Source organism: Protopterus annectens, chromosome 6.part1, assembly GCF_019279795.1.
Source record: "Protopterus annectens isolate FY-2018-M chromosome 6.part1, PAN1.0, whole genome shotgun sequence".
Classification (NCBI taxonomy): domain Eukaryota; kingdom Metazoa; phylum Chordata; order Ceratodontiformes; family Protopteridae; genus Protopterus; species Protopterus annectens.
In genome coordinates, this window is record NC_056738.1 from 31,227,403 (window position 1) to 31,248,176 (window position 20,774).

General features: G+C 39.9%; 1 protein-coding gene across 1 annotated transcript in view; it reads left to right on the forward strand.

The window, feature by feature from the left end:
• Positions 1 to 20,284, forward strand: part of LOC122805249 (golgin subfamily A member 4-like) — a 760,109-nt gene extending 739,825 nt beyond the window's left edge. Inside the window, exons 5-6 of the mRNA XM_044075339.1 lie at positions 10,788 to 10,943; positions 20,252 to 20,284. Coding sequence (XP_043931274.1) covers positions 10,788 to 10,943; positions 20,252 to 20,284 — 189 coding nt within the window. The remainder of the gene's footprint in view (positions 1 to 10,787; positions 10,944 to 20,251) is intronic.
• Positions 20,285 to 20,774: the final 490 nt, after the last annotated feature.

The following is a 20,774-nucleotide window of genomic DNA, read 5'->3' on the forward strand; positions in this document are numbered from 1 at the left end:
TGATGCTGAAGAATCCATTCCTTGAGCTTCTCCTCCAAAGGATTACTCTTTTGGGGAAACTTTACATACCACGAGGGAGCATTTCTATTGGGAGAGCCAGGATTACTCAGAATCCAAGAAAAGGCTCAGAGACTTTCTGTTGCTGCCTCAGCACAGGCCTCTTGCTAGTCCGCCAGTGTTGGACATTGTGGATGATGTGTTCTATGAATCTAGTTTAAACCCTGATTCTTTACCCCCAGCTCCAGTCAAGCCAGACAGATACTACAGAGTCCCTGACTCTCACAAATTTCTTTATAAAAACCCTGTTGCAGACCCAGAAACTATTTCCCAGGGTCCCAAAGGGGTTAAGGCTTCCACAGCTAAGAATCCAGTTCCCTCGGATAGGGACTCTAGAGCATTAGACAGCTGGGGAAAGAAAGTTTACACCTCTGCAACTTTAGCAGTGAGAGCTCTGAATTGCCAGTTTCACATGCTTATGTATCAACAATATTTACTGTCTCAATTAAAACAGAAAATGAGTATAAATGCAGAACAACCTGACCATAAGGAAATGCAGGATTTATTGCATGCAGCTGAACAAGTGGGAAAGCATACTTTGCAATGTGGTTTTGATTCATTAGAAGCTTCTTGAAGAGCAGCAGTTACAGGATTTGTGATTCTAAGGCATGCTTGGTTAAAAGAACAAAGTTTACCAGATCATGTTAAGGCAAAATTACTGGATGCTCCTTTGCAGCAAGATAATTTATTTGGTATTAAGGCAGAAGAGGTGTTAAAGAAAATGGAGGATAAGGCAAAATCTATGCAAACAGTAAAGGATTTCTTACAGGTACAGCCACCACGATTTAGCAGAAATTGGCCTACTAAGAATTGGTCCTTCCCAGTGTCAGACAGACCACAAAGAGGCAGATACAGGCGCCCAAGAGGCAGATCTGAGCCACAAGATTCTTAGAGACCACGCCAGTGGGGTGCTTCAAACCCAAAACAAGGTGAGGATAAGTCACAACCTTACAGGAAACAGTCCCAATGACTTCCCCCTTCCAATGCCAAACTCTTACCTTTTGGCAGCTCCCTTAGGGGGGAACTAGCAATTTTTTCTCAAAACTGGCAATTACCCAAGACAAATGGGTGCTGAATATTGTGTCTCAAGGTTACAGGTTCCACTTTCACACTTTTCCAAGACTAAAAGGAATGCCAGACCTGCCACAAAATCAATGGGCAGAGGCACAAAAACAAATTACAGCTCTCATGGACATGAGAGCTATTCAAAAAGTACCACAGCAGGAAAAAGGACAAAGATTTTATTCGAGTCTTCCTGGTACCCAGAAAGGACAAAGCCTGGAGACCCATTCTGGATCTTTCCACTTTCAATACTTACCTGGATGTTCCGAAATTCAAAATGCTGACACTACAACAGCTCCTTCCCATGTTGGGCAAGAAAGCTTGGCTTGTTACTTTGGACCTCAAAGAGGCATACCTGCATGTCCCTATTGGACAAAATTGCAGAAGATACCTCAGATTCATAGCTGGTTCAATACACTACCAATTCTATGCACTGCCCTTTGGCTTATCTACTGCCCCAGGGTCTTTACCAAGTGCCTGGCACCAGTAATTGCATTTTGCACACAAAAAGGAATTCAAGTATATCCATATCTGGACGACTGACTGATTCAAGCAGAGAGCAAGGACATTCTTCTACAGCATCTGGCATTCGTAAAAAGATTAAGTTGCCTAGGGTACACAGTAAACGAAAAGAAGTCAAAACTAGTGCCCTCACAAGAGATAATATTCCTGGGTGCCAGCTTAAATACAACGGCCCAGATGGCTTATCTCACGCCAGACAAACAAGGACAACTGACTCAGTATTTTCAGTTGTTGGCAACAAAGTCCCAAATCCCTGCAAGAAAAATTCTGCAGGCCTTGAGATTCATGGCATCCTGCATTCTACCAATTCCCTATGCAAGACTGCGTATGAGGAAATTACAATGGTACCTAAAAAGTGTTTGGTCTCAACATTCTCGCAGCTTGAAGACAGTAATACCTCTAATTCTCTGCCTACAACAGGAGTTTCGATGGTGGGCACAGGCATGTCACCTCAACAAGGGTCAGCCTTTCACTCTTCCCACAGCCAGGCAGACTATAACAACAGACTCCTCGGATTACGCCTGGGGAGCACACATGGCAGGAAAATGTATTCATGGCAAATAGACCACATAACAAATGCCTATTCACATCAATCAAAAAGAGATGTTGGCTGTACAAAATGCCCTAACAGCTTTCAAGGACCTTCTGCATCCAGGACAATTATTAATAAGGACAGACAACACCACAGTGATGTGGTACATAAACAAGCAAAGGGGACTTACCCCATATGCAGGCAAGCCATTACCTTGTGGAACACAGCTATAACTTATCAAGTTCATCTGCAAACACAATTCCTGCCAGGAAAGATAAATACTCTGGCAGACGACCTAAGCAGAAACATCATGGATCCTCACGAGTGGAAATTAAATCCACAAGTTTTCAGCATGATAATGCAAAAATGGGGGTGCCCGGACATAGATCTCTTTGCCTCCCCACTGAATTGCCAACTACAAAAATTCTGCACAAGGACTTATCACACACAAGCATGGAAAGTGGATGCTCTTTCTTTCAGCTGGAAAAACAAGCAAGACAAGACAAACCACAGATGATTCTGATTGCTCCAGACTGGCCACTCCAGCACTGGTACCCAATCTTAAAGAACTTAGCTCAACGTCCACCTTGGATTTTGCCTCAAATTCCACACCTTCTGACTCAGCAAAACAATGATACTGCACAGTCAGCTCAAAATTGTAAACCTGGCTGCATGGAAGATTCAATAGCCAAACAGACAACTTCTCTCTCTAAAGCTGTTATGGATGTCATTTTGGAGGCCAGGAGGCCTAGCACCAGGAAATCTTATTCAGAAAAGTGGAAGAAATTCTGTGCCTGGAACCAGTCTCAAAACCTTAATCCTCTGGTCCCTAACATTCCTCAGATACTACAATACTTGACTGAGATGCTGGACAAAGGACTATCCTTCTCATCCATTAAGATTCATGCTTCTGCCATCTCGGCTCATTACAACACAGATCCTCCTATTTTTTCTCACCCTTTGCTAAAGCAGTACCTCAGAGGGGCTAAAAACATAAGACCACCCCGGAGAGCACCAACACCAACTTGGGACCTCAATTTCATTTTGGAAAAGCTCACTTTGCCTACTTTTGAACCAGCCAATTCAGCAGAGTTAAAATATATATCATGGAAAACTGCTCTGCGTCTGGCAATAACCTCAGCACGAAGTGTCTCAGAACTGCAGGCACTAATGGCAGTGGAACCTTTTATCATTTTCCACCAAGACAGGGTTTCTTTAAGAACAAACCCTTCCTTTATGCCTAAGGTGGTATCCAGTGTGGCTCTTAACCAAACCATTCACTTGCCAACCTTTTATCCAAATCCCCAGAATAAAGGGGAGAGACTTTTACATTCCTTGGACATACACAGGCAATTACGCTTCTACTTGGACAAAACAAAAGCTTTCAGAAAAACTGAACAATTGTTTGTATCATATGCTGCAGGATCACAGGGAAAGGCTATTTCAAAGCAGAACATTTCAGAGTAGATAGGACACTGTATCCGGTTCTGCTACACACAGCATGGGAAACCTGTACCATCAAACATTTGACCACATCCCACCAGGTCAACTGCTACTTCTACGGCCTACCTCAGAGGAGTACCTACCAAAGATATCTTGGAAGCTGCAACTTGGAGTTCAGTGCACACCTTTACCAAGCATTACCATTTTCCTCTTTATTCTAGATCCAGAGCTGGCTTTGCCACTGCAGTGCTGCAGGGCCTCATAGCCACACCAAATCCTCTATAGAGCCAGCCACCCAAACTCAGCCTTGGGATTCTACCCAAGTGTAATTACTGCAGCAGTGAAACACGATGAACATAGTACAGTTTTGTACTTACCATAAATGTAGATGCTTGAGTGTCTTTACTGCTGCAGTCCAGGTTACCCACCCTCCAGCCCCTCTTTCTTATCTGGGACTAACCTATACTACCTTTGTGGTGTATTTGCTGGTTAATGAAGGTTTCATTTTTACCTTTTTCATATGCGTTATTAGCAATATGTATTACCTACCATTGTTGGGGGCACCTGACATCTGGGGCAAGAAAAACTGAAGGAAATGGCGTCGGCTGCTTCTTATATACCCCTGGCGCACTGACTTCAGGGAAGAGGCGACAGCAACCGACGCCGGACCAAGACTTTGGAACTCAGGCCGACTGTGGGCCCGCCTGACGGCAGGATAACCCAAGTGTAATGACTGCAGCAGTGAAGACACTCGAACATCTACATTTATGGTAGGTACAAAACTGTACTTTCTTTATAGTGCCAAAGAAAGCAGGGGACTGAAGATCAATTCTGGATCTCTCCAAACTAAACAAGAAAATTTGAAGAGCCAAGTTTCAGCTGATCACGGTTCTCCATTTCCACTTTCTGAGCAAGGGTGACTGGATGTGCTGTTTAGACCTTCAGGATGCATACTATCACATAAAGAGGAATAGACGGTCCAGAAGGTACTTATATCTTCGGCTGGGAGTCAGTTATTAGCATTTCAGAGTACTGCCTTTTGGAGTCCCCAGGGTGTTTACCAAGTGCATGGTAGTAGTAGCAGCACACCTGAGACTGCAAGGATTGTGAGTGTTTCCGTATCTTGACGACTGGCTCATTACCACTCTGACCAGGTATCCACTCATATGCGCAGGAGACCAGGTTCCCCAGACTTGCTCTTGTCTGGCGATAGACAAAATGAGCGGGTGCATTCTTCTACCTCACAAGTGGTCCCTCAAAAAAAGATTACAAATACAATTTTCCAACAATGGAGCCAGCCTTGCTGTGATCTGTTCACGTCCCCACTGAACAACAAATGTAGTAGTCACTTTACCCTAATCCTCTACAAGGGGAATCCCCGAGGGATTCTCTGCTTCATGATTGTTCCCCCAGTCTCCTTTATGCATTTCTTCCCACTTCATTAATTCCAGAATGCTGCAAGGGTATCCTCATTGCCCCTTACTGGTGATAAATTTGGTTTCCCTTCCTTTGACGTCACCTAATTCAACCACTTTGGTTTCTGGATCCGACTCTGGACATCCTGTCTCACCCATCAGGTATGATACAGCCAAACATACAGAATCTTAGGCTGTGACTGCCTGGCTCTTCCAGATACATTAATTGCCAAACAACCTATGTTGTCTTCTCTGGTCCATCGTGTTCTTTTTTTATCCTTCCATAAAAATTCCACCATAAAGCTGTACTCCAGCAAATGGAAGAGATTTGTTTTTGTGGCTCAAAATCGTAACAGTGAACCTTTATCAGGTCACATTCATAATATCTTGGAATTTCTAGCACATTTTTTGAAGAGGGAGCTAGTTTATTGATTTCCAATTTTCACACTGGAATGGATGGTTCTTCTGTAGCATCCCATAAGTTGAGCAAAGCCTTTTTAAAAGGCACTCTACTCTTTCGAACCCTTAGCTACATGCAAATATAAATATCTTTCATAGAAGACAATTTTCTTAGTAGCCATTACCTCGGCCAGAGTTTTATTAAAGACAGAGTTAACTGGCTTACCAACCCGTCTTTTCTTTCAAAGGTGGTATCAGAATTAAAAAATATAAATCTATCTATCTATTAATTTGCTCAGTATTCTTTCCCAAATTAAGTTTTTACTTACATAGGACAAAAACCATCAGAAACTATGATCAATTATTTGTTTCATCTGTAGAGCCAACATTGGTAAACCAGTTACCAAAGTTACTCTATCTATATGGATAACAAATTGTATTTCTTGTATGTATAACAAATTGGGCATTGTTCTGACAAACCTGTTCAAGTCCACTCCACCAGATCTATGGCAGCTTCCTTAGTTTTTCAATCCAGAGTGTCCATGGATGAAGTTTGTGCAGCAGCTACATAGGCTATCCCCATACCTTTATTACTCAGTACAAATTAGATGTGGTCTTCAGAGGAAGGGCATCTTTTGGTTTTGTGGTGCTTAGGAATAACCTTCCTTGAATCTGCCCTGGAAATTAGGTAGCTGGTGATTCTGTCCAAACAGTTGAGGACAGAATGAAAATTGACAACATTGAATAAAGAAGTTATGTACTCACCATATCGTTCCATCGGTGTTGTCCATTTTCATTCTTCCTCCGCTCTCCTCCCAGCAACCCCCATTCTTAAGTATTTCGGAAAACTGAGTGCTTAGGGGACATATATGGCCTTATTTTTTTATATAAGCCACAGATATAGTTTTTCCATAAGTAATTTCCATCTTTTACTTTTTACTAAGGCAGCAAACAAGATCTGAGGTAATTGAGGTTGGTGCATTATGGGTAAATGAGAGTTTTTATTTGACATGAGCTTTAGCAACAGCTGAGTCATATCCAAGGGATCGGATCCAAACCCAGCAGTTGAGGAATAATGAAAATGGACAACACAGATGCAACTTTATAGTGAGTACATAACTTCCTTTTTAAAAACAAATGCAACTGATAAAAGAATTTCCTGTACTATTTTGCCCCTCCCCCAAAAAATTTTCCCACTGCAGGGAATAGAATTAATTTCCATGCCCTTAATTTCACTGTGTCATTATCAGTCAGGTTTATAGAAGAGTTATTTTCCTGTACTTTAACAAATCATATGAGCAGAATAATAAGCAAAGATAGAATGTATAATTCTACAAGACATCTGTGCCTGAAAAAAACATTATCCAAACCTAAGGAATAGAAAATTAGTAATATTTTGTTTTGAAATTTACTTAGTAACAGGAAACAAAAACATGACTTTAATTAAAGAACAAATGAAGGCAAAGCATTTTCAGCAACATTCAGGTATAAACAAACACACAAATAAATAAATAAAAATCTTTCCACTGTAGGCACTGGGGAACCAAATTATACTAAAATCCCTTCCCTTCCCTTCCCAGTAGAGTGTGTCACACAGGAAGCAGCAATGATCTCTAAGTGCAGTGACAGTTTGGACACCTCAGAAATAGTGTGGGGGGGCTGATTGTTGTTGGACTACAAAATGATACTTTGAGTAAAGGTTTGCAGTTTAGCTGCTTTTTTGGTTGCAGCTGTATAAAGCCTTAGTATAATGTAAAACAGACTCGAGATTAGTATAAATGAGGGTCATTACACAGGAAAAAAACAGAAGTAGTCCTGATACGGAAGGTATATAAAATGACAGTGACTGACACTTATACCATTATATGTCAATGTCATGGGAGCACACCACTACTTCCTTATGTCTAGCATGATTCAAATGAAGCATACTCGAAATGGGTTATGGAAAATTGAAAGGGTTGAAGAAAAACAAGACCGTGTTGATATTTTAACCCCCCCCCCCCCCCCGCAGCCATTTTTAGAAAAACATTTTAAAATTCTATGTGAAGCACCAAGAGTGATCTTCAGGTGTTAAAAAAGGCTCAGAAAACAATATTACAGTGAAATAATGTGTGTGTGTGTGTGTGTATATATATATATATATATATATATATATATATATATGTGTGTGTGTGTGTGTCTGTATATATATATATATATATATACACATACATACATACACTACATGTATACACACACACACACACACACACACACATATATATATATATATATAGATTAGCTATAGATATATATATATATATATATATATATATATATATATATATATATATATATATAGAAAGAAATATAGATATATAGGTTCATCGGTGTTTACTAGGCTAACAGCCATGAGGGCTTTTTTAGCCTAGCCATGCATCCGAAATCTCTGACAAGTTCTGAAACTTTTGATGAGTGTAAGGATGGGCCTGGGAGATGAACCATGTACAGGTCACCTGTTTCCATCAGAGGCATAGGTGCCAAACCAGGGATTAATTTCCGGTTTCCCATCCAGTTTTCTAAGTTGCACTTGAATTGGATTAGCAAGGCACTCTACTTCACATGGATGGGGAGCCTGTTCCATAGATAGGGTAGTCTCTGGGATACATAACTGTCTATCCAGCAGTTATATATTTAGTTCTAAGATGAAGTTTTCCTTTAAACGCAGATTTCTTGAATGTTTATTTCACACACAGCCCAGCTGACATTTCTTTGTCCAAGATACTTTAACTGGCTCACTGTTTTGTCTAGTAGTAAAGTAAGCTTTGTCAGTTCATAGGTTCATAGGTTCATAGGTTCATACTAGGCTATCTGCCCGAGGGCATTTACAAGCCTAGCCCATAGTTTTGTGGCTTACGCCACCCCTTTAGTATGGGGAACTATACCCATTATTTTGCTGTGCCTCTGTTGAGCAGTGACACTGAGGTAATCCCTGGTGTATATCTGCGATCTCCCATCCATTGGTCAAGATTTCTCTTGAACAAGGCCAGCGAGGTGCTCTGCCTCACATATACCGGGATTTTATTCCACAGCATAGGGAGTCTTTGGGTGATGAATCTATCCCTCCAGCAGGTCCTATTAATAGCCGTGTCGAGGTTTAAGTCTCTCGCCCTTGTGGCTCTGACGGATCTAGATTTTTGAGGTGAAGCATATTCATCAAATCTGGGTTTGACATGGCCTTGTATGTTAGGCAAAGGTCACCTCTGAGCAAGTGCGACTGAATAGAGCTGGAGTTCTTTCAGTCGGGCAGCATAGGACAGATGTTTGAGACCCTTTATCCTTTTGGTGAGGAACTTTGTGGCCTCTCCAGCTGCTGCAAGTGTCGGGTCAGATACATTCCGAATGGGGCATTGTACTCAATCATTGGTCTGATGAGTGATGAGTATAGGGAGACTATGACCTCCCTTGATCTAGATGAGAATCCCTTCATGATAAGGTGGGCAATGTAGAAGGTCTTCCTAACTACTTTAGCTACATGGGTGTCAAATGACAGACTACTATCAACCTGGGTCCCCAGGTCCCTGATAACTTCTTCTATGCTCAGTGGATTGCCACCTATTTGGTAGCTAGGGGTAACCTTGTTTTTCCCGAAGGGTTCTCCTCCTTGATGGGTTTACACCAAAATATAGTACTAATAAATAGCTTGTTGTTCCAGTTTCTCCCTCAAAATTTTATTTTAAATGTTAATATTCTAAATAAGAATTTTTCTGAGTATGATTTTTTTTTTTCATTTCATTTGTTTTGTTATGGAGTCTGATGTCTGTGTGGCATGGGTGAGTTTCTGTTGCCTCCCATTCCCAAGTGTATGGCATAAGGCTTAGTACTGCTTTTGTGACCTTTTGTAGAGTCCAGAGCCAAACAGGTTTAGTACGACAAAGAATTGTTTGTTTTTTGGGGTGAGTTTGGGGGTTGATACTGTGTTTGGCATCTTGAGGACTGGCCACACAAGCCTGTCCAGTGTGCAGCTGATTTATTTTCTTTCTGTTAACTTGATGGTGAACTGAACTACATGGACCCTTTTCAGTCACAATCCAAGTTAACAGCAAGATTTGTCATTTTTCGTATCTTCAACATAATTTATCTATCACTTGCATGTTATTTTGCAGGTGTGCATATATGCATGTGCAGTTTGTTTAACTACATATATTGTGCAAGATTAAATTTTATTTCATAGTAGAATACTTAAGTCATCATATGAAGCTGTGGGAGGGAGCATATTGAAGTTTATTGCTGATGCTGTAATTCTGTATTTCTGATTATCTCTTTAAAAACTTAACACCAGGATATGTAAATAAATATTTACATATCACTGCAAAGAATAGGCCAGCATCAACCTGCTGAATAATTGTTTCTGTTTTATGCTGCACTATTGAGAAAGTTTTCTTTCTGCAGCTCCATAGGATGTTGTTCAAAGACATCACTCCATGGCCTTTCAAAAGTTCATATGAAGAGTATTTTGCCTCATAAGGAACTTGATAAGAGAGGTCAGTAGGACTGATCAGAAAGGAGTATATAGGGACACCCTGGATTTTAGAGATCATTATAGGCTGAAGGTTGTTCAGACTGGGTGGGATGCTTATGAAAATAAGCATTAAACTGTAGCTGTTTTATTTTTTATTTTAATTTATGCATTTGTTAACTAGGTAAGCCCATTGTTTGTGAGTGTTCCTTTTCAGGAATAGTCTGGGAGCCCTTTCTGGCAACTGGAGGTGACAGGAATACTTGTTTAGAATAAATGCCTCAATGACAGCTCAGAGCCTTAATCCTCTGCACTAATTCTGGCAGAGAAGGATATAGGCCTGACAACACACCAGACAACCTGTGTTCATTTAGCAGCATGGGAAGATGTAGGACTGGCCAAGGGGATGGCAGGAGTGAGTGGCCAGTGCTGACTCACCAGTCCTGAGAGGAAGGGTCCAGTCCCCCAGTCCACTGCAGTGCTGATACATAAGAGTGTGATATGTGTGACCTACATTTGTATGTGTTAGCTAGTGACCACCCTGAATGAAAGCCAGGGAGATCAGCACTTATGGAAGGGACATCTCTACAAGGAGGATAGGGTGCACCATACCATGATAGCCTTCTTTCAGTGCTCAATTATTATCCTCTGAGCAGAGTGAGTGGACAGTTGAGTTTTTGCCCCAATCAGGGAATGAAAGGACAGTTATGCTGTCACAGTGATTAGGAAATTATTGCACTTGGCTTATGTACCAAAGAAATGTATATTTATTTATTTAGTTATGTATGTATGTTTGTTTACAGGGGTAGAGTACTGTTTTATTTATTTTATTAATACATTTGTTAATGCTTTTGTACAGGAAAAATGTCACTCAGAATACCTGGGGATAATCCAGGAGAAAGAGCAACAAGGACTGTTGGCCTTGGAAGAACTTGAGCTGCAGAAAAATGCCGTACAGTTACAGAATGACGAGAAAATTCAGGAACTGCATCAAGAAGTGGAATCACAAAGAACTGTGAGGAAAATAATAGAATTATTTACTAGCAATGCAGTTTGTTTTGTTAGTGCTGTTAAAACATCTCTCAGTAGAAACATTAATGTATTCAGACATTCCCACTGAAATAGAAAGTAAAACTAGTAATAGTGTCAGAGGTAGTAAAGGCCCTGCATAACTTGTATTTTTTCAAACTGCTAGGTGCGGGCTGCTACAGTGGCTACACCCCCCCCCCCCACACACACACACACACAGACACCATATCATATTTTCACGTAATGTCCAAATTTATGCCTCAAAATTTCGGTCTGTTCTTCATAAAATTTGTAGTTTTCTGGAAAATCACTGGGATGATCTAAGGAATGAAATCATTAAATAACGACAATACATTTGAGTTTCAGACTTCAAATCATTAAGAAAATGCATTTTAACAAAAAAACAAGTTACTCTGGCTATTTTCTAAGTTTATAACAACACTATTTAAAATCTGTCCCTGTTTTGGGGCTTTTGACCCCCCATTATGTCAGGCTTTGTTAGATTTCTTGGGCTAAGAGGTTGAGAGGTGTGACACACACACACACACACACACACACACACACACACACACACACACACAGTTCAGCCACTTAATTGCTGATAATCTTTGACATTTCCATCACTGACTTTAGTATGTGCAGTTGCATTGTTTCAGTGCAAATTGTGTGACTACTTCCCTCGTTGACGTATTTTTTTTTGGTTATACTGTTGAGTGTATGCAAAAGGAATGCAACAATTTATTTGTACTTTTTCAAAGTCATTTTGCATGCAGGAGTCGGTAGTCCATCACAGAGGCAAGTGTATTTGCTCATGCTTCATTGCACAGTTTGGGATGTTTGGGGATCCTTACATTACTAAATTAGGTCAAACAGTCGAATAGCTCCTGAATAATCTCCATTACCCATTCCTTAAATTCCTCTCTTTTCAGCAGATAGGTGGGAAAGCGCCACTGTCTCATTTTTATTTCATTATCCTGTGTTTTTATCTTTGTTATTTTTGGCGCATGATCTGAACTAGTTATTGGGTGGGTATCAAGACCTTCAATTAAATGCACATGTTCCTGAGAAATGTAAATTCTGCCTAGCCTAGCCCAGTTACAGCTTGGAGAACAATATGTAAATTTACTCCGAACTCCTACTACTGAATTCACATCTTCCACGCCATATATTTTCATACATTGCTTCAAAAGTCTACCCTCCTTTGTTATACTTTCCATTTTGGGCCCTCCAGACATATGCTAACTGCTGCAAATCACATGCCAGTCCCCAGCCATAAGTAATATTTCTTGCTGAAAGCTGATTATTTCTCCAAGAATTTTCTTAAGCTCCATTATAGCAGTTTTCGGTGGAATATAAATACATGTCAGTGTAATCCTCCTCCCTTGCCAGTAATCCCTTAGTACAAGAAATCTACCATTACTGTCTTTTTTATCCTGTTCTATCACTACCGGAGCTCCTCTTGCATTTAGCATAAGTACTCCTGTTTTCCTTTGTCCCATGTATTCTGCTGAATAGCCATCCTGAAAGTCTTTCTTTATCAAATTCACATGTTCAGTTCTTTTCAGTTGTGTCTCCTGTAACATAGCTATTTGCACTGTACATTTTTTAATATAGATCACTACTCTTTCTTTTTTTGTGTTGATCTGTGAAAGACATTACAGAAAGCATCATTGTATAAAAAAGTTGTTATTTCCACCTTTTATGTATAACAGCTTTTTTTGTTAAATGCCTAGTTCCAGCTTTTGTGCTACATGCATAAACTGTTTGGCAGGTTGTACTTTTATGCAGTTGTTTGTTGCCATATCCATTTGAGCCGGTATCATATCGTACAAAACTTTTTGTTTTATTGAAAGACATCAAACAAACAAACAAACACACCCCCAATACCCCCTGAAACCTATTAGCTTAATACTAACACACTGAACTTTGTAAATCTTCAGATATTGAAGTTTTAGCTTCCTAATAGGTGCAAATGTCCCAAGCTGACAGCCACACTGATAGATGTACGTTAACCTAAAAGAGAGGTTATCCATGCTAAGACACATGGTGCAGCCTATGCTTCTATTATGTGCTGCCTGGTTTTGTCTTATCTTTATAGCTCTCCCCAACTGGGAAAATAACTGAATGTTTTCAGAGAACATTATCTCCTAGATAATTTCTCTTTTTTTTTCCCAGACAGTTTCTTTTTATCAGATTGTCTCCATGGAAACAGGATGACCAGATACAGAATTGCTACTAAGCATACATTTATTTGCTAGAAAAAAGCCTTATAATATTCATTATTCTTTTTCATTTACATGCTTTTTCATAAAATTTGTTGCTAGATCAAGATAATGGGCTTAATCTTGTCATTCCTCCATGCAAGAATGAGAAAAAGCACATTATTTTTTTCTTTTATCATGCTCTTTTAACCATACTTTTTTGTTTACTTTCATTTCTTAAAACTGAACAGGGAGAAAGAGAGAAGTGAGAGAGAAAAAAATAAATAAATAAACGAACAGAAGCACCTGTTTACAATAGTATCCCCATTACACTTAAAAACAACCAAGAGAATTGTACTTTATAGCATGCAAAGAAATTCATACTCTATAAAAATAGTACTATTAAGAAAAAAATGTTGTTTTGCTTACAGTTGACTTTCTCTCTCCTCTTCCCTCATGTATTTTTCCGAAAATTTATGACACTGAGTAGGGCATATATTTTAGAGGCCCCACAAGTCCAGCAAAGTGCAAAAAGTCCAATATTTCTAGATTTTCCTGTTGTGCCATATTTCATAAATATGATTATTGCTTTATAATCCCACATTTGTCAATTTCCAGGTTATTCATTTTATTCCTGTTCATCTCCATCTCTCAAATCCTATCTCTGCTTCATTTCCAATCTATTATCCATTTTTCTAGTCAACTCTTATATTTTCTTCCTTCTCTTAGGTATTTTCTGTTGAGACAGTGCAAAAGATTTCACGGGCTCAGTCTCTCTGTAGTTCTTTTCACCAGAAGGACATGAAGCAGAAACCCCTTCTGTTTCACAGCTCATTCTTTGCTGGATAAACTTCTGTATTTCTTCCGTAGCATGTACTTCTTCATCAAAAAATTATTTTGTCCCTCCAGGGAAAAAATGTTGTGAAGATGGCTGGGTACAGCAGTTTGAATTTCACTTCTAATTTTCTACATTCCCTAAATAATGGAATATATTTTCTCCTCTTCTGTCTGGTGTACAATGAGTAGTCATTCTCCACACCGCAGTCTCCCACTTTTAGTACCTTGTCCTTCTGATGCATTTTTGTCAGAATCAGCTCCTTCTGCTAAGACTGCATCTTTACTAGTAAAGGTCTTTGTTGTTTTCTTGTAACCAGATTTGGAGCATACACACAAGGTGCCCTTTCAGTTAACATTTCCTGTGTGGAATACCAGTCCAGTTGTTTATTTATGCTGTTGCTTCTCTGGTACCTTGCCCTCTAATTATATTATTTTTTGAAACATTTCTTCTTGTGCAGTCTCCTATTCAGCCTGCCTTTTCTTCATTTCAGCCTCTGAGTTTTGCATTTCTTTCATCTTATCTGAATGTCTGTTTAAAGCTTCTTCCATTTTGTCAAGCTTTTTATTGTTTTTGTTGATGTACTGTATCAGTGTTTCATTTATTTTAACCATTTCTGTGTACAGTTGCTTTATACGTCCCTCTAGGTTACTGGAAGTCATGTTTGGAACTTGCACTGCTTCTTGCTTAACAACTACAGTACTTTTCCCATTCTGTTTTTTCTTCACCTTTTGTAGCTTATTTTCCTGCAGGTCCTTTATATTTCTTTTTGGCTTGGCATCCAGGCAGTGCACTTACTAGTCAGTTACTGAAATTTACCCAGAAATCTAGGTCCACTGGCGTTCTTTGCTAAGTTTCTGTTTCCAGACTGGGACGGCCAGAATTAAGTTGTTGCTCAATGTGCAGCCGTCTTGGAAGTCCCACTGAGATAGCTTTGTTGAGTGAAAGCTAGACCTAAAACCAGTCAGTCAGGATTGATTCAGTCGGTGTAGGTTCACTAACACATCGCAGCTTGGCAGTGGATGACTTGATGGTAAGAAGGAGGATGGACATCCTTTGTATCCAGTAGACAAAATGGAAGGCTAGTGCAGCAAAGCCACTTGGCTTGGAATCCATAGTCTGCTATTCAGGAGGAGGACCGACTAGAAATGGTGTGGGAGTTGTGGTGAGGGAGAGTCTTCAGAAAATGGCGAGGGTGTCATTAGAATTAGTGACAGACTCATGGCAATCAGACTCCAGTGTAAGGATGGGGCACTATTCGTAATCTTAGCCTATGCACCACAACAGAGTTGTGATAGTTAGGAAAGAGTTCATTCAGACAGTAGCTGCAGGACCTACTTGATAAAGCAAGACATGTGTTGGTGTTGATAATGGGTAAATTAAATGTATATATCATGACAGAGTAAGATATGAGGATTGCTTGGGTCTGCATGGATGGGGCAACAGGAATAAAGAAGGAGAGACCATTCTAGGTTTCTGTCAGTCAAATGGCTTAATGGTGGCCAGCAGGTGGTTAGGCAGGAGAGAGCGAGCCACGAGATTGCATGCAAGAGTGGCCAACATGCAACTCAGGTAGACTTCTTCCTAGTAAAGAAAGGGCACTGGGGCAGATTCAGTGATTGCAAAATCATCCCCAGTGAAACTGTCAGCCCACAGCATAAACCACTGGTTGCTACAGTCAGGTGCAAGCAGTGATCTGAGAAGGCTGAAAGATCAGCAGAGACTAGGTTAAAGACCGAAAAGTTGACTGGAGAGAAAAACAAGATTTCCATTAATTACTCTGGTCCCTAGCATCTCAGGAAGAAGAAAAAATAGGTGGAGTTGAAGAAGAATGGTAGCACCTGAAAACATCATGCATAAGTACTATAGAACAGATATGTGTCTGAGCCAAAGTATGGAAGCAAGGTACCTAAAAAAGGTAGCGGTGAAATGTAGAAGTCCAGAAAGTCATGAAAAGAAAGGAGGAGTGCAGGAGAAAGTGGGAGTTAGAAAAAGACTGATCAGGCTAAGAAGGTATACTGTTTGGCTAACAAAGAGGCCAAGAAAGGAGTTGCAATAACAAATAATATGACATTAGAGGCCTTCTTTCATATTCTAGTAAGTAAATAGATAACACAAAGAAACTACATCAGGTTGCAAGGCAAAGGCAGAAAGATAAAGAAGATAGTCTCACACCTTTCATAAGGGGTACTAGCAACAACCTGCTTACCAGTCCACAGGACATCAAAAGCAGACGGTTGGTGTGCTTTCAGCAGCTTCTGATTGAAAAAAACGCCACAGAAACTGTACTGCCCCAGATACAGATTTGATGAAAGGAGAGGAGGAATTCACTGTGAGGCCCCTGCTCTGGGCTAGTAAGCAAGGGGCCTCAATCCTTACTGTGGACACTGGTGAAGGACGTTCACTTTGAAGAAAAATAGATGGATACAGTATTTCCAGATGCAGCTCTCTGCACCAAGCACACTTTCCCTTAAGAGCGCACAGGGAACACACTCCCGTCCTGGGGCTTGGTTTCCCTCTCTGTCACCAGCAGCAAATAAAACTCCACACTGACCACAACTGTAGATTTGAGTCCTCAGCTAAGTGTTCCAAGCCAAGTCCTCAACCACCCTCTCTGTGAACCAGTGCTGTTTGTCCTTGCTCCAAGTAGCTGATGCACACTCTTTGAGATTTGATTTGCACACACACACACACACACACACACACACACACACACACACCTGGGAAAGGCTGCCACAGATTTAGCAGCAATGCCCCGTCTACCCAGACTATAAGGTAGGTACTGCCACCTAAACACTTCAAAGCTAGCTACTCTAAGGTTGTTACAAGGGTACCCAGTTAGGGTATATATTAGAACATCGAAGTTTCAAAACTTCAAATGTTCTAATATCGAACCCTACTCAACGAAAGTTGAAAATATCGAAGCAACAGAAAACCAAATTTTTTCCTAGGGAAAGAATTTGGTTGTCCATTTAAGTTTTGGTATTTTCAGCACTGTGGTGGAAAGTTACGGGTCGGGTTCAGGTAAGTGTGCGATTGAGTGCGGGTTAGGGCGCAGGTTAGGTATGTGTGCAATTTTGTGGATGTGAGGGTTAGGTGAGTTAGGGCTAGGGCATGGGTTAGGTATGTGTGCGATTGTGTGGACATGAGGGTTAGGGCAGGTTAGGTGAGTTAGGGTTAGGGCACGGGTGAGGTGAGTTTGCGATAGTGACGGACCTTAGGGTTAGAGTTTGGGTTAAGGTAAGTGGATAGTTAGTGGTGTGTGTATAGTTTAGTGTAGGGTTAGGTGTAAGATTTTAGGTGTATGTGTGTGGATTGCTGTTTGCTTGGTGTGCTTGTGTTGTGTGTGTGTTTTGGAACAGCAATTTTTTTCCCTAGGAAAAAATTTGCTGTTCTGTATGTTCGATGTTTTCAGTTTTCGCTCAATAGGGTTCAATATTAGAACATTGGAAGTTTTGAATCTTTGATGTTCTAATGTAGACCCCAGTTATACTGAGCAAAATTAATACTAATACAAATGTTAGTGTTTGACCAATGCAGCAAGGCTTTCAGAAGTGGCCAGAGTGTCACCAAATAAATATAAGTACTCTCAAAGGTTAAAATATTCTCTAAAAGACCAGCCACAATGAAACATTTAAATATATTTAATAATAAATAAAGTAATATGAAACTACTAAATATCTATGTACAATAAACACCAGAGTTTGTCACAGGAAATATTAAAAATAGCAAAGATGGGAAGGTTCACACAGGTACAGAACAACAATACTTAATGAATCCCACTATATTTTCCTGACTAATCTAAAGAATTACTGTCCCCTAGCTCACTTATTAGAGCAAGGCAAGATGACATGGGAGAATGCTCCTTCTTTGTCAGTTTTCACAAACAGACTGCTGAGAGCCAAGTGGCATCTCTCACTAATATCTAAATATCATTTCAGTGCTAGGTATAGAATGACATCAAATCTGGTCATCTGACTCTGGTTCCCATACTACCCCTTTACTAGAAACTGAACCAGAATGTAGCACATATTTGTCATAATACACACACAGATCTTTGCTAAGATGTGTTACAGCATCTAGAAGTTGTAAAACAATTTTAACACATCCACTCTTCCCACAGCTACTAAGCCAGGTTTCTCACAGACATTTCATCTCTGGCTGCAGTCAGAATTGTGAGATACAATCTATATGGCCTAAACCAGGTAATGTAATTTTAGACTATTTATCAAAGTTTGCTGAACTGAGATTAACCTTTTCTCTTCCAGTATCCTCTTCTGCAATGTATTAATTTAGCAGTTAAAATACAGTCTGACATGCAGGTATTCTGTCCATCAGGACCCACATTTCTACACAAGTAGTTTTACAAATACATTTTCAACACATGCACCTGTACAAATCAGTTTGATATATAAATGATGTATAATTCTGTACAAAACTCCAGCTAACTATGCTGGCATGTGTTACACATCAACTACCCTACTTCTTCTGGCATAGCAGGCAATACCTCACATCATCACAAGGCTGTTGAAAGGGGAATGTTTGCTATGACTGGTGAATTATCTTAGTAGAATTCTACTAGCATGTGTTCTGTTTCATTTTGCAGTCCAAGGTCCAACCTGCCTTTTATTCTTGCTGTGGTTTGAGTACCAGATTTAGGATTCCGTTCACTTTGGATGAATGTAACATATTTAGGTGTTATTTCCAAATGTTAGTACAATTTCCTTATAAAACTGGCCACTTTCTCCTCTTCAGCATCTGTAATTGGAGAGTAGACTTGTACCACTCTACTTTTAAAAGGCTTACCTTGCGAGTATAGCACACTCTGACAGAGAACATGCTGTAATTTTAGAGTTTTTACCAATCATTAATTTTTACACCATGTTATTGACTAGAAGGGCTGCTCCATTTCTTCTGAAAGATTTTGCCCATTAAATGATCTGATGATTATCTGATGAGAAATGACCCATTACAGTCTATTTTAGAACATTGATTTCCAAGATGTCAGTGTTTTTTCTTGTCATCTTTAACCACATCATGTAACTTAGTTCATAGTTATTAGACTGATGTGCCGGTGTGATGTATGGTCCTTTGCAGCATTGGAGTTTTCTTTTATCTGTCTACATCTCATCAGACGGACATCCTTCTGACTTAAATTCATCAACATTATAACCTGTAGCACTACTCATAGTTTTCCTTTACTCCTCCCAGTAGTAAGATGGATACCTTTAAATCTGAGGATCTCAACTTCCAGTGTCATCTGAACATGTCACTGATTGCTTGTGTCTATAGAGTCTGCTTAGAGAAAATGCTGAAGTGGCCTGCCATTATCTTTTCCAGCAGATTATCTTTCGTCTGATTTCTTTGCCATGATTTGCCTGTCTTGAGTGGCCTTACATGATATAGCACATCGCTTTACTAAGATGCACAGGTCCCTTTACCACAACAAGGTAATGGTCCAGAAAGATGGCCAAAAAGAACATTTTACAGGATTAACCTTTACTTATGCAATATTTTGCTGTCCATCTTAGAACACGTGAAACAGACTACTTCAGAATACAAAGCTCTTTTTATGCTTTTTTTTGTCAGATTTCATCAACAGTTTCTGTTAAAGGAAAACTCCAGGCTAGAACTAAAAAAATATGTTTTTTTCAGTCTATGTTTGTTTCCAGACCTATTTTAACACCTCAAAATCACTCTAAGCACTTTATTTGCAATTTTAGCATGTTTACCACAACATGGCTACTGATGGGGCTTGGTATGTCAGCGTGATTTTCTCCTTCAACTCTTTCTCTTTCCCATAAAGCATTTCAAGTGTTCTTTCTATGACTCATGCCAGACATAAGGACGTAACTGTGAATTCCCATGCCATTGACATATAATGGGAAATGTGTGACTCACTGTCAATTTGTATTCCTGCTGTAAGAGGGCTGCTTCTTTTCTTTTGCTAATCACCCTCATTTATGTTTTGCTTAGGGCTTGCTTTACACTATACTTTGAAGTTATCCAGTTGCAGGCAGAGAAGTAGCTAAATTGGAGGCTTTTGTTCTCAGTGTTCTTTTGTAGACCAACCTGGATTGACAGCCCCCTCCCCCTACACTACTGCAGAGGTGTTAAAACTGTAATTGCAATTGACAGCCAGAATAGAAAGGACGGGACCTCGAATCTAAATTGCTTCCCCTCTGCCTGCAGTAACCAGTAACAGAAAGACTTATTTATTTAAACAATTTCAGTTTAATTTTTGGAAGCACATTTCAGAAAATTCTTGATTATTTCAGTGTGTTTTATTAATAGTGACTTTTGATTTACCCCTAATTATGTCTACAAAACATTTTTATGTAACTTATTTTTGCTTTCCCCATTTCTTTCTGAGGAACAGCTGTCTTGTGACATGCAGTATCTGTAATTCATTGACATTCTACTCAACTCCACATTTTTTAATCAGTAAAACAGCTCACTTTACCTATTCAGACATGTCCAAAGGGCAGTTTCAGGTGTACTCTCCAGTCCAACTGGTGAATCTGGACATTTTGAGGCTATGTTACAACTGCCTCATGTACACAGACGACCCTCTCCTCCTACCACCAAACACTAATATATGTGAGAGATGCAGTTATACAGCCAAACTGGAGGCAAAGCTCTCACAACCCAAGACTGGAACTGACAGTCAAGAGGAGAAGGAAAATACTTGCAACACAACACCAGTCTCACATAAACCTACTAAACCAACACCGGCAAATAACACACATAAATACACAAAAACATACTCGGAGGCTCTAAA